Source organism: Danio rerio, chromosome 4, assembly GCF_052040795.2.
Source record: "Danio rerio strain M-AB ecotype USA chromosome 4, GRCz13ab, whole genome shotgun sequence".
Lineage (NCBI taxonomy): Eukaryota > Metazoa > Chordata > Actinopteri > Cypriniformes > Danionidae > Danio > Danio rerio.
The window spans coordinates 64,000,495-64,014,791 of record NC_141024.2 but is presented as its reverse complement, the minus strand read 5'-3'; the positions used below and the strand labels follow the sequence as shown (position 1 = coordinate 64,014,791).

Genomic DNA, 14,297 nt, shown 5'->3' with positions numbered 1-14,297 from the left:
GTCTATGGGGAGCCGGCCAGACTGAAGGCCTGTAGGGTGCCAGCTAGACTGGAGAATTGTGCAGGGCTCGAAGTTATCTTTCTTACTTGGAAGAACCGGTGCTCCCAACCTGAAATATTTAGGAGCACCAGAAAAAATTTAGGAGCACCCACCAAAAATGAATGAGCACCGCTGAAAATTGTATATTAAGGTATTTATTGTATTTGAAAACATCATCAATTGGGACTAACAAAACCCAGAAACAACTATCGAACTAATGCTGTGATGACTTAATATTTGTGCAATAATTCCAAAATGAATGTCGAATAATTATAAAATATTAATGATGACGATGATGACAATAATACTAATAATGAATTACATTTCTCATCATCATGCTGCCTTGAATGTGCTTTAATGTAAGTTATCTGCTATATAAAGTCCTACTGTTACTTTATGAAAAATAAAAATATGGTTTGCATCAAACACAAATGAAGCATTGCAGTAAGAAATATTTATTTTGTACTATTGTTTTTATATGCATGTCAAATTAATCAATAATATTTCTGCTACAAAACAAACAAAATATAATAATCAATCATTCAATTCAATGCTGAAAGCTGCACAGCAGTCATCAGTAATTAAATAGAAAAATAATAAACACCTCAAGAAAGATCGACAAAAGAAAGGAAGAAAAGTCTCACTTATAAAAGTTTTGGTTTCGGTTCGTGTTGTTTTAATGCTCAGCCTCGTTACGCGCTGAATTACATTTTTCTGTGTTTGCAAATCAATATGAGGGGGGCAGAGCAGGATTCTCCCGATGACCACCGGCGCAATACTGTTCTCTGTTATAACCCGCATCAGTTTAAACTCAGTAAAGGCGAGCTTCTTTGACGATGGTGTTTTAGCGGACATTGGCACTGTTGCAGCCTGATCTCACGAGGAAACGTTAGAAAATGTTATGAACTGCCGTGAGATTGTGTTGGCTAAACACGCAGTGCATGCAACGCATCGAGAGTCAGCGATTTTTCACTCTTCAGCCGTTTGCATTTGCTGTGGTCATAAAAGCTCCCTCCCTGTCATCTGACAGTGGAAAGTCTCGAGTGATTGACAGCTAATATGAACCAATATAGCGGCAGGGAAGACCGATTTTACCATGTTTTTAGAAAAAAAAAACAGGTCGCACTACAACCATTATATGCAGTCGCATGAATGCTCCCACATATATTATGAGGTCGCATAGCTTAAATTTGGTGCGCATATGCAACCAAAATGGTCGCAATTTTGAGCCCTGTTGTGGGAGGCCAGCTGAACTGGAGGACTTCGGGAAACCGGCTAGGCTGGAAGCTTGTGGAAAGCAGGCAGGGCAAGGCGTCTGGGTGGAGCCGGCAGGGCTAGGAGCCGGGCTGGGGCTGGCAGGCCAAGGTGTCTGAGTGAGACCAGCAGTGCAACAAGATGGGCTGGGGCCGGCAGGGCTAGGAGCTTGGGTGGCGCAGACGCTGAGCTGCACTTTGGGACAGGGGCAGTCACTAAAGGGCGCTCTGGGGCTGGAGCCGACACTGCAGCAGAGGCCTTCTTCAATCTCTGCTTCTGAGTGCAGGTCAGCCCATGAGGGCTGGGCATAGGCTGGGAGGTGGTGCTGGTGCTGGTGCAAGAGATCCTCTTCTTTAAGGTGGGTCATCAGCAACCAGTCATTGAAATTCAGCCCCTCAGCTGTCCTGTAGAATTTCTCAGCAAAGTCAGGGCTGGGCTTGTAGGTGATGAAGGGCGGGAAATAAAATATTTATTTAGGAAAAAACAAAACAAAACAACTCAAACCTCCCTGTGGAGGAAAACATGGCATTACATATACACTCAACTAGACTAGGTTCTTGGCATGACACACAGGGATTTCATTACATCAATCGACTGTTGTAAAATAGACATCAAACAACAGCAAACGAAATCAGAGAATCAACAACGGCCCAGCAGAGGACAGAGCACACTAGGAGAATAAATAGAGAAGACAAACCAATGAACAGACAGGTGGACAGGTGAAAATAATAACTGCAAACAGGATAACAAGGAGGGTGGGAGAAGACGGTAGAAAACAGAACACATGATACAAAAACACAACACAAGCCATGTGCTCACATGCAAACAGCACTAGAACACGCAGCCAATGAGAGAGTAGCATGCTCACACGAAACAAGGCACTAAAGCACGTGGTCACGATGAAAACATGAAACCACATGCTACACCACACAAACACAACAGAACACAAGACACAAGCACACGATAAATAAAGATACTCACCGTGCGCTCACACATGCGACGTGAATGTTCCCTTCCAGCGCCATCTGAAACCAACTAGACTGAGATGCTGAGAATGGACATCACGCTGCAGACAACGCAAACACAGACACCGGGACAAGAGTGTACCCCCATCAAGCAGGAGCGTGCATGGTCCGAACATAACCAGGACGATGCTCATACAATGACAAGGACAGACAATGACGAGAAAGAGGTACTCAACCCAAGACAACCCGAGCCGAGCACAACATATAACACATGACATGACTAGTGTCTGGACTCTGCCACCAAAACAAGAATTAACAGCACTGCAGAGGCAGAATCCTGACCGAACTGTCATTAATAATATAGGATAATAATAATATAGGAGACTCTGTTTTTCCTCAGAGCTTGACTAATGTCAGATATTATATTCTAATGCTAATCAAGGTCTGGAAGTAGAAAGTAAGGACACAGAATTAAAGTCTCTTGTGGTCCAGTGTTCAGTTTCCACAGTCAGTGGTGGTTTGGAGAGCATCCATACCCCTCACATTAACGTCACCAGCTCCACTAAGTGCATTGTGTCTGAGACTGTGTGTGTCAGGTGCATATGCTAGTCTGCAGTCAGATACTATTGACTTCATGCTTCTTCTGCTGACAGCTTCATAGAGATGCTGATTTAACTGTCCAGCAGGACTCGACACCTGCCCATACTACCAAATGTGCTAACACCTGCTTTAAGAACCATGATATCCCTGTACTGGATTGGCCAGACCACACTCACACTCTTTTAGAGCATTTATTAATCCTAGTTACTGACTCGTAATGAATGAGAGTGATCAGACATTTACTGAAGCATTATTAATCCACAGTTGTGCTGGTGAACATCAGTTAATGCACTGAGAGTCAACAAGAACTAACAGAGAACAACTTTATTGTCATCAACTAACATGAACAGATCAATAAATACTGGAATAAATGTGTTTTTATTGTTCAGTTCAAGTCAAATCATGAAGAAGAAGAGCAGAAACAAACGTCACACTTCATTTCTCCTTTATTCATTGAGCTGCTGGATTTCTCTACAGTTGATTCAATATGTGACAGAGATTCAGACATTTTCATGTTCATCATCACATTCTAATATCAGCAGTGGATTTGACATTGACTTTTATTATTTGTGCTCAAACAACAGAGAAACAATGAAGAAGATCAATCTGTAGACAAGAATGAGCTGATCTGAACACAGCAGCATCCTGGAGGACACTTCATCAACATCAATGATGACACTAATGAAGACTGAGACACACACACTCACACACACACACTCACACATGCACACGTACACACACACACGAAAGCACACACACACACACAGACACACACACAAACACGCACTCACACAAACACGCACACACACAGACTTTCTCACACACACACATGCACATGGACACACACACACACAAATACAAACTCTCTCTCACACACACAAACATAGACACTCTCACACTACACATGCACACACAGAGCAGTGAACACATGCACGCACACACACACACACATGCGCACACACACACACAAGCTCACACACACAAAAACGCGCACACACTTTCTCTCTCTCTCACACACAAGTACACACACACACACACATACATACACAGACTTTCTCTCTCACACAGACACTCTCACATTCACACACTCACGCACACATACTCTCTCACACACAAGAATGCATGCACACACACAAATACAGACACACACACACACACACTGCTGCTGTCTGCTCCTGCAGAGGATTCTGGGTAAATCTCTCATCAGTCTTCAGCTCAGTTTCACTGATGATCCAGGATAAACAGTAAACCCAGGGCAGAGCGGCTCAGTGAATGTGGTCTGGACTGAGTGGATGAGGCTCATTGTGTCTCTATAGATGTTGTAGAAGATCAGAGTTCCTGCACTGTGATCCACAAACACTCCTATTCTCCTGCTGAGCGCCTTTACTGGGAGATCAGTGCGTGTGTGATTGTGTCTGAATGAGAATCTGGAGGAAGAGCAGAACAAACTCCAGGACTGAGCATTACGTCCAAACCAACACTCAACACCTCGTCCCTTCCTCCTGATGCTCTTATATGACACTGATATAGACACACCAGCATCTCCACTCCAGTCAATCTCCCAGTAACAGCGTCCACACACTCTCTCTCTGCACAACACCTGAAGATAACCATCAAATCTGTCTGGATGATCAGAATACGGCTGTTTCTCTCTCACACACTTCACCTCTCTGTTCTCCTCAGACAGAATGAGTTGAGTGTGTGCTGTGTTTGGATCCAGAGTGAGGAAACAGACATCTGAACACAAGAACACACACATTTATAACCACAGCTGTGTGTGTGCGTGTGTGTTTGTGTGTGTAAGAGAGAGAGAGAGAGAGAGAGAGAGTGTGTGTGTGTGTGTGTGTGTGTAGTCCTACATTTGTGCAGTCCTGCTGTAATCCACTTCTCTCCTCCATGATCCAGACTGTGAACACACACAAATTGACATTCAGTCAGTACACAAACATCAGCTTAACACACACACACACGCACGCATGCGCGCACACACACACACACGTTCGCACACGCACACACAAGACATGTGGAGTGTGTGCTGAATGCTGGATTGTGATTGGCTGATCTCAGTGCATTAATAACTGCAGTAAAACAACATGAGTGTGTGTGGAGCTGTCAAATCAGCTTCTGAATGACACACAGAGCTTTTAGATCAGATGTGGAAACAGAAAACAGAATGGAAACACAGAAACAGACAGATATAAAGACTGAAGGATTCATTCAATGATCGATTGACAAAAGTGCAGCACAATAATAAAGCAGAATTCAGTGTTAAATGATTTGAAATATGATGGAGATCTTCATCTTCTGTCAAATGCCTCTTCATCATCTCCAAACATTGCTAAGTTGGAGAGCAGTGAATCCAGACCAATCTGCAGTCCTCCTCGCCCTTTGGAAGCTTGGTGGGTTTGTGTTATGTTTATTGTTCATAATACTTCAGTTATAAAGGATTAGTTTAGGAGTTTTTTGTAATTTGCTTTATTTGAGTTTGTTCAACATGTGATTGTCACTGGACTATATCAGAACCAGCATCACTGTCTGCTGATCACTTTTATTGCCTGATATTTTGTGTTCATGTTAGTTTAGAAGCAGAAAAGAGCCAGATTACAAGATATGTGAGATATTTGCCAGAAACATCTTTGTTATGTCCACATTGTGAATGTAAATTGATATTGTTTATTTTCTTCCTGTTTATAGTTTTACTCCGCCCTTATTAAAGTGTGATAAAGGACATTCTGTGTCTGTGAAGTTCATGAGGGAGAGTTTAACTTGCTGTTAAAGTATACACAGGACGTATTTGGAGAACAGTACACACACATCTCTGACCTGATACTGTACAGTTCTTCAGCAGAAATGTAGAGAACAAGTTTCACTGCTCAACTACAATGCTGAAAGTGTACAGTGTTAATATGAGATATAATATCACGCTTAATGTGAGAACTGCCCCAGTGCACTGACATATTTAACAGCTTTGATTAATATCTGGACACTAGAAGAGGAGTGAAGTATCAAAGTATCTGTATTCACAATAAAAAAGGCAGTGCTGCTCCACATACTTGAGTTTGTCCAGTGTGTAGTTTGGATCCTCCAGTTGTTCAGAGAGCAGCTTGACTCCTGAATCTCCTGGATGATTGTAGCTCAGATCCAGCTCTCTCAGGTGTGAGGGGTTTGAAGTCAGAGCTGAAGACAGAAAACCACAGCCTTCCTCTGTCACCATACAGCCAGACAATCTACAAACACAGCAATAGTCCACATCACACAGTTGGACAATCACACATCTCTTTGTGTTGTGAAGATGCTGACTGGCCAAGACACTTCTTCAGTTTAGATAATAAGACTGTGATGAGACTTTTATATGTTTTCAGGAAAACTGCAAACTGTACAAACATCAGAGCAGGTCAGAACCTCACCAGGGCCCAAAACCCTACAGACTCCACAGGGTTAACTTTGTCTTCATCACTGTTATGTATTTATTTAGACAGGATTGCCAGAACATTTGACAAATTCTTAAATAAACCTTTTCAATAAACAAATGCAAATATAAACAACAATTTAATAAGAACATGTAAAATACGAGTACAGAATTTAAAGGCAATTCATCTAAATACTCTTTAAATACAGTCATACAGTTCTGTATATTAGAAAAAGTATTTTACACATTTTTTGTATTTTACTCATTAATGCTTTTAAATACATTTGTCTATACACACACACACACACACACACACACACACACACACACACACACACACACACACATTTGTACAAATATAAATACAATCACACCCATATAAATCTGCCAACACACTGAGTGGGGAAATGGGCTTCTATATTTGTTAACCCAATCTGTTTGTAGTTGCAGTTGAGTGGAGAATCATTTACCTCAGTATCTCCAGTTTACAGTGTTGACTCTTCAGTCCATCAGAGAGAAGCTTCACTCCTGAATCCTGCAGGTCATTGTTACTCAGGTCCAGCTCTCTCAGCACACAGTTTGAGGATTGTAGAGCTGAAGACAAACTCTCACAGCACTGAACAGTGAGATTACAGCTCTGTAGTCTGTGTAGAGGACAAACACAATATTGATGTGGTCGTTTGGGACCTCACTGATTAACAATGCGCACTCATGAAAAGGACACCAGATTTCACCATTATGGTTGTATGTACTAACAGTAGTATAGCATGATATACCGATATTATAAAAGCATAGCGACACCCTAGCTCTCAAAACAATACAATTCCGATTTTTTTTAGTACCGGTACTTTTATTAGACAGCTGTAGTTGTGAGTGCATGTCAATAGGGGGCAGTGTGGGAGCCGTGCGCTGCTTCTACAGCAGGGGTCTCAAACTCATGGCCTGATACTCACAGGACAATCGTTTGTAGCCCCACATTAATTTAAAAGTTTAATGTTAGTTTTCTTAGTTTTCAGCTCTTGTGGAGGTTTTGATGACTGCTGATAGTCTGATGAGACACTCGTCTGATCTCTGGAATTTCCGAAGCTCAAACTCCTCCAGCTCCTCCTCTGAGGTCAACAACACAAAGACCAGAGCAGACCACTGGGCAGGTGAAAGGTCAGCAGATGACAGACTTCCTGTACTGAGGTGAGACTGAATCTCTTTCAGCAGAGTTTGGTCATTAAGTTCATTTAGACAGTAGAACAGATTGATGGATCTCTCTGGAGACAGATTCCCTTCAAGTTTCTGCTTGATGTAGGCAATTATTTCCTCTTTGCTCTGGTCTCTGTCATCCTGCTGTGTCAACAGGCCTCGTAAGAGTTGTCGATTGGACTGGAGTGACAGACCGAGAAGGAAACGAAGGAAGAGGTCCAGATGTCCATTCTCACTTTCCAGAGCCTTGTCCACTGCAGCCTTTAGCAAATCAATCATGGACTCATTTCTGCTTTTTTCTGCTTGTGTCTTGTCATTGTCGAGAATCAGATGTTGATAAAGGGCTGCAATGAACTCCTGAATGCTTAAGTGAAGAAAGCAGTACATGGTACCAAGAATGATTCCCGTCTCCTCCTTAAAGATCTGGGTACACATACCTGAGTACACCGATGCCTTATAGACGTCAATGCCACAGTCTTTCAGATCGCTCTCATAGAAGATCACATTGTTTCTTTCCAGCTGCTGGAAGGCCAGTTTCCCAAGTGAAAGGATGAAGTTTGGATCCCAGGAGACATCTGCCGTGTTTTCTCCATCATACTTTCTTCTGCTCTGCTGGATCTGAAAGCGGAGAAAGTGTGTGTACATCTGTGTTAGAGTCTTGGGAGATTCCTGCAGTGTTTCAGCATGAGCCCTGTGTTTCAGTTTCAGTATGTTCTGGAGAACAGTGGCTGAAATCCAGCAGAAGACTGGGATGTGGCACATAATAAAGAGACTCTTTGACTGTTTAATGTGATCAATGATTTCTCTGGCCTGATTCTGATCTGTGAGTCTCTTTCTGAAGTACTCCTCCTTTTGGGCATCATTGAATCCTCGTATCTCTGTCAGCCAGTTGATACAGTCAGCAGGAATCTTACTGGCAGCTGCTGGTCTGCTGGTGATCCAGATGAGAGCAGAAGGAAGCAGATTTCCCTTGATGAGGTTCGTCAGGAGAACATCCAGAGAGACTGCTGAAGATACATCACAACACGTCTCATTACCAGCAAAGTTCAGAGGAAGACGACATTCATCCAATCCATCAAGGATGAACAGGACTTTGAATCGTGTGCTTCTTGTAAGGTTCAGTCCTTTAGTCTCTGGGAAAAACTGAGTTATGAGGTCTTTTAAACTTTGTCTTTCTTTCTCCTTTAAGTTCATCTCTCTGAATGGAAGAGGAAATATGAAGCGGATGTCTTGATTTTCTTTTCCTTCAGCCCAATCCAGAACAAACTTTTGCACAGAGACTGATTTCCCGATGCCAGCAACTCCTTTTGTCAGGACAGTTCTGATCTGCTCGTCTTGTTCAGCTGCTTCAAACAAATGTTTGCATTCAACCTGTATCTCTAGTGACTGATGACGTCTGGAAGCAGCTTCAATCTGTCTGATCTCATGTTCAGTGTTGACCTGTTCACTCGCACCCTGAGTGATATAGAGATCTGTGTAGATCTTATTCAGAAGTGTGGAGTCTCCTTGCTGAGCAATTCCTTCAAACACACTTTGATATTTCTTCTTCAGGCTACATTTAAGCTGATAAATGAAGAACAGCTCATCTAAACACAGGAGCAAAGAAACAGAGAGATTTAGTCTTGACTTTTCCAGCTATATTAGTAAGTGTCAGACTGACAGATGGCCAGGAGTCTCTTACCCTCAAGAGTATCAGCAGCTTGATCTTGCTTCATCTCTCTCAGGAAGAAAAGTGTGAGATCAAGAGCTGCGTCTGTGATAATGCTTCTGTTCTCATTAAACTTCTTTACAAACTCTTGTCTGTTTTCATCTTGTAAGATTTTCTTAAACTTCTCCAGTTGATTCTTCAGAAATCTGATCATTTTGCTCTCAAGATTCTATGATTGAAGAAAAGAGAAGATCAATATTTAAATAAAACATTCATTAACATACAGTTGTACGTCCACAAACTACTCAATAAAGTAAAAATACATTATAATATGAGTCTGTTTTTACGCTTCATTCTGATTGGCTGATAAGTGAAGTTTCATAAACTAATTTCGAGAGGAGCATGTGATATGATTGTGCACCGCTGGCCACTCATCCGTAATCGGTCATAATCCAATCAGAATGATCATAGCTTAATATAAATGGATCACTTTCTCCTTATTGCACAATCTTCGTTTTGGACTCAAATATCTCCGAGCTCAGGGTTCTCTCCCGGGACAGCATGCCAAACCTGCTATAAGTGCCAAGCATATCTAAGTGGGAACTCTTGAAACTTTGTAAGGTGTTGTTATTTTCAGATAAACACAGCTAAAGCAGATTTGGCAGGTTTTGAGCACATGACAGTTCCATATCTCTACACTGAATGATTCCAGTAACTTCACAGTCTAAAATCACATCAAAACACAAGAGAAAGCTTTGGATTTGTGAAAAACTAGTTTCACACACAGGAGAAGTTTAGGGACAAAAACCTGACAAATGTCTGGAACACAACATGGTGGCTTTAGCTGTGGGAACATCAGCATCCCAGCAAACATATTTCAATTATTACATTTATATTTAAAAGAAGTCTAATAGATGTTTACCAACAGCCCAAAACTAGACTAGTCATCAGATATGAAGCAGTGTGCATCTGTCTGATCTGTGTATTTGATGACTAGTCTAGTTCTGGACTATAGTTAGATGTTTAGTAGATTTTTAGGTTTATCAGCTTAAATTTACCTGTTTTGGTCTGCCTATGGTTGTTTAGACATCTATTAAAACTTGCAGAATAATCCACTCTGGTCTGTTGAATTATTAGAAAATAATGAACACTAAATGTGTAACGTGTGTGAACTATTTTCGAGTAATTCAATGAACTGCAGTCAATTATTCCACACTTGACAAATACTTTTTATTTCTTGAAATCTTTAATTACATGAAAAATAACACTTACAAATAAAATGTGTTGCAGAAGGAGAATCTTTTCCAGTAAACATTTTCTATGTTATATTTACAATTTTAAATATGAATCAAAAGGAGTTTTTCCCACCTGGAAGTTCCACTGGAGATTGTCTGAATAAGAAACTAAATCTGCCACTAGGTGTCTGTAAATGAGTCAAAGTCATTGAGTCATTTGATTCATTCACACTACTGATTTATTCAGAAATAATTATCTTTACTGAATTGTTGGTTCACAATAATATGCCTGAAACAATCCATGTGTGATCAATAATGTGAAACACAATATACCTTCTAGCAGATGATGGTGTTTTCTCTCTGAGGTCTGGTGGAAGATGACCCATTGACCGGTCACTCTTCAGAGACACAGAGCTGGACACACATGATCCTGATCTCACACTGAACACACAAACACACCAGAGGAATAAATTGCAGGACAAACTTCAGTGGTCCTTTAAAAGTGTAATAAAACTGACAAAAGAGAAAATTATTGAAAAAAAAAAAAACACATTTCACCCGGCACCAAACTAGCACAAAATAACTCTTAGCTCAAGGTCAGGCTGATCAGGGGCCTCATGTATCAACGCTGCGTACGCACAAAAACTTTGCGTACGCCAGGTTTCACGCTCAGAATCGCTCACGTTTGGATTTACTAACAATGAACTGAACGTGGGAATGTGCGCTGCTTCACGGCAGCTTTATGGCTGGCGTACGCACATTTTTTGTGCGTGTCTGTTTTATTTCCATTGGCGACTCCTAGAGGCAGTTGTGTTAAATTCCACTCTACAAAGTGTCTGAGCCTTGCAATGGCAGCTGTATGAGACGGGTTCAGCAGGTATATAAGGTTTCCATACCATACAGTTGACCAGCTAAACATTAAAGCACAATTTGCAGCAGTCGCCTGTTTTCCCAATGTAATCTGAGCGATCTACCGCACGCACATTGCTATAAAGACACTATCTGAAGATGAATTTGCATGCGTGAATCAGAAACATTTCCATTCAATAAATGTGCAAATAAAATATGATGTTTATTGATATGAACTTATTGATGATTCCTATTTGTCTTTCTCGTGATAAATAGTTGGCAAAATCTGATATGTAGCAGGGAAAAAAAGAAGAAAAAGTTCATTAGATGCTGGATTCGAGCCGAGTTCATGCTCGAACGTATCAATTCATGATCACAAGCGTCTAACGAGTAGCGCCACTGAGACTGTTAAGGGTCTTGCAACATTTTACAGATATAAACCACACTATTTCTATTTTTTAATGCACTCAGTGCAATGTTCAGACCCAACTGTGTTGACCGCATCAGCTAAACTCTCCCACTCTATTTTTTTTCTTTTGTTGTTAATTCCGGAGAACAAACTTGCAAATAACACCGCTTTTCTCCGGTCTACCTCCGAAAGCAGCACCTCCAATTCACATTCTGTTCAAAGTTTCTCTTTTTGCTTGCTTTTGCCATTGCTTTTTCGTTGGGTTTTGCCATAAGCATAGTCATTAGCATATTCATACGGGGGAGGAGGCAGGGAGGAGTTTTGCGCTCAGTTTCACGTTCATTCAGATGTACAAAAGAATATGCGTGAGATTCGGGGTACGCAGTGTTTCATACATCTGAATTTTTTTCTGCGTACGCACATTTACAGCTTTGTGCGTACGCAATGTTTTAGTAAGATTTCCACGCAAGTCTTCGTACATGAGGCCCCAGGTCTGTTAAACAAATAAGACTTCCAGTGGGTACAGAAAGTATTCAGACCCACTCTTTGTTCTATTGCAGCCATTTGCTAAAATCATTTAAGTTCATTGTTTCCTCATTAATGTCCACACAGCTGACAGAACAACACGGAACTGTAGACGTGTTTGCAGATTTATTAATAAAGAAAAGATGAAATATCACATGGTTCAGACTCTTTGCTGTGAACTCAGCTGCTGTCCATTTCTTCTGATCCTCCTTGGGATGGTTCTTCACCTTCAGTTGAGTCCAGCTGTGTTTGATTACACTGATTGGACTTGATTAAAGTCACACATAAGAGCTTACAGCTCACAATGCATCTCAGAGCCAATGAGAATCATGAGGTCAGAGGAACTGCCTGAACAGCTCAGAGACTGAATTGTGGCAAGGCACATAATTGGCCAAGGTTACAGAAACATTTCTGCTGCACTGAAGGTTCCTAAGAGCACAGTGGCCTCCATAATCCTTTAATAGAAGATGTGTGGGACGACCAAACATTTTCTAGAACTGGCTAAACTGAACTGTCAATAGATCTGTCAAATGCTCTGATCCACTGATTTACAACAAAATGAATGTAAAGGTATTGAAGTTTCATGAAGCAGCGCTCCAAAATCAGCCATGAGCTCTGTTTACTGGAGTACTCTTGTGGATTAGCGGTGTGTTTCTCGCTCATGTACACTCAGAGCGTGTTTCGCTTTCGGTTTGTGTTTTAATCTTCTGTGTTTATTGTTAGCTGTCTGGATGTTGGATTACTCTTTGTGGATTACCCTTGATTATGATTGATTGCTTGTTTTGTCCCCTTGCCTGTCTAAAAGATGCTCTGAATAAGAAACTAAAACCATCACTAGGTGTCTGTAAATGTCTTAATTCACCAAAAGTCATTGAGTTATTTGATTAATCCAAACAACTGATTCATTTACTAATGACTGTATTTTCTGGATTGTTGGTTCACAATAACATGTTCAATACAGTCCATGTGTGATCAATAATGTAAAACACTAAATACCTTTTGACTGATGATGGTGTTTTCTCACTGAAGTTTGGAGGATTACTACCTTTAGACCAGTCACTCTTCAGAGACTCAAAGCTGGACACACATGATCCTGATCTCACACTGAACACACAAACACACCAGAGGAATAAACTGCAGGACAAACTTCAGTCTCCTTTACAAGAGTTTATTAGACAAATATGAGTTTGTTCAGTTTAATTCAGCTCAAGCTAATAGTTGACTGAAGATCTGTCTGTTGTCATGTTGAAATAATGGTGTAAAAACAGAGTCAATACCTGTGTTTCTCTGAGAGAGAGTCCTTTACTCGCTCCTCTGCCATACTGCAGCTAAAACACCAATGCAGACATTAGCAGAGCTTTCAGGAAACAATCATACTATATATATATATATATATATATATATATATATATATATATATATATATAGTCCTTAACATGAATGCAGTTGGTTTAACCCCTAATCTGACTTCTCAGCTGTTTCACATTTGATTTAAGGTAAATGCATGTTATATAGAGTTTATCAAGAGAAGTTCAGGTTCAGGCAATTGTTGATTTAGTGAGTATTGAAATGTCTCTCTACTAAAGAGGCTATTTGGTTAATGAGTTACTCAGACAGTCAAAGGGTTAAATGCAGTGTTGTTTAAGGATTGTCAGCTTGTTGTTTTCAGCAGCTTTTCTTCCTGTTCAACTGGAAGTTCTGCTTTAACTTCACTTTTGATTTGGTGACTCTGAATGTTTAGAGTTATATTTAATGCTGAATTATTGGACACTATTGAGTCAGTCTGATATAAAAGAGCACAAACACTTTAAAGGGATTAAAAATAAAGCTTTTAGACACAGTGTTTAAATGAGCGTGTTTGACTCAGTGTTTAATCTGTGTTTGAGGATTTGATCTTCAGGATCAGACATTTAAATCACACTCACACATATAAACCCTTCATCATCTCCACAAATCAGCGTAATGTAGAAGTGTTAAACTCACATGCAGAAGTACAGACGCTCTTGTGCAGCAGGAACACAATCTGAACTCTTTCACTTCACTAAAACACACCTGTGTGATCTACACTTAGATCCTAAAATATTACTGGCTACACTGAGTGACACTGACATGAATATTCATGAGATTCTCCTGACTGTGGGCATGTCATAAAGACAACACAAACCACTGG

At 40.7% G+C, this 14,297-nt stretch overlaps 2 protein-coding genes across 2 annotated transcripts in view; one reads left to right on the top strand and one right to left on the bottom strand.

The window, feature by feature from the left end:
* The window catches only part of LOC110439496 (uncharacterized), a 484,284-nt gene that overhangs the window by 151,986 nt on the left and 318,001 nt on the right, over positions 1–14,297 (top strand). The gene's annotated exons all lie outside the window — the stretch shown is intronic.
* Positions 3,287–13,501, bottom strand: LOC137491025 (protein NLRC3-like). The gene is given in 10 exon segments (XM_088650204.1): positions 3,287–4,595; positions 4,718–4,764; positions 5,912–6,085; positions 6,738–6,911; positions 7,244–9,047; positions 9,143–9,338; positions 10,478–10,532; positions 10,678–10,785; positions 13,124–13,231; positions 13,405–13,501. Coding segments are annotated over 10 exon segments (3,237 nt in total). The 5' UTR covers positions 13,449–13,501; the 3' UTR covers positions 3,287–4,068.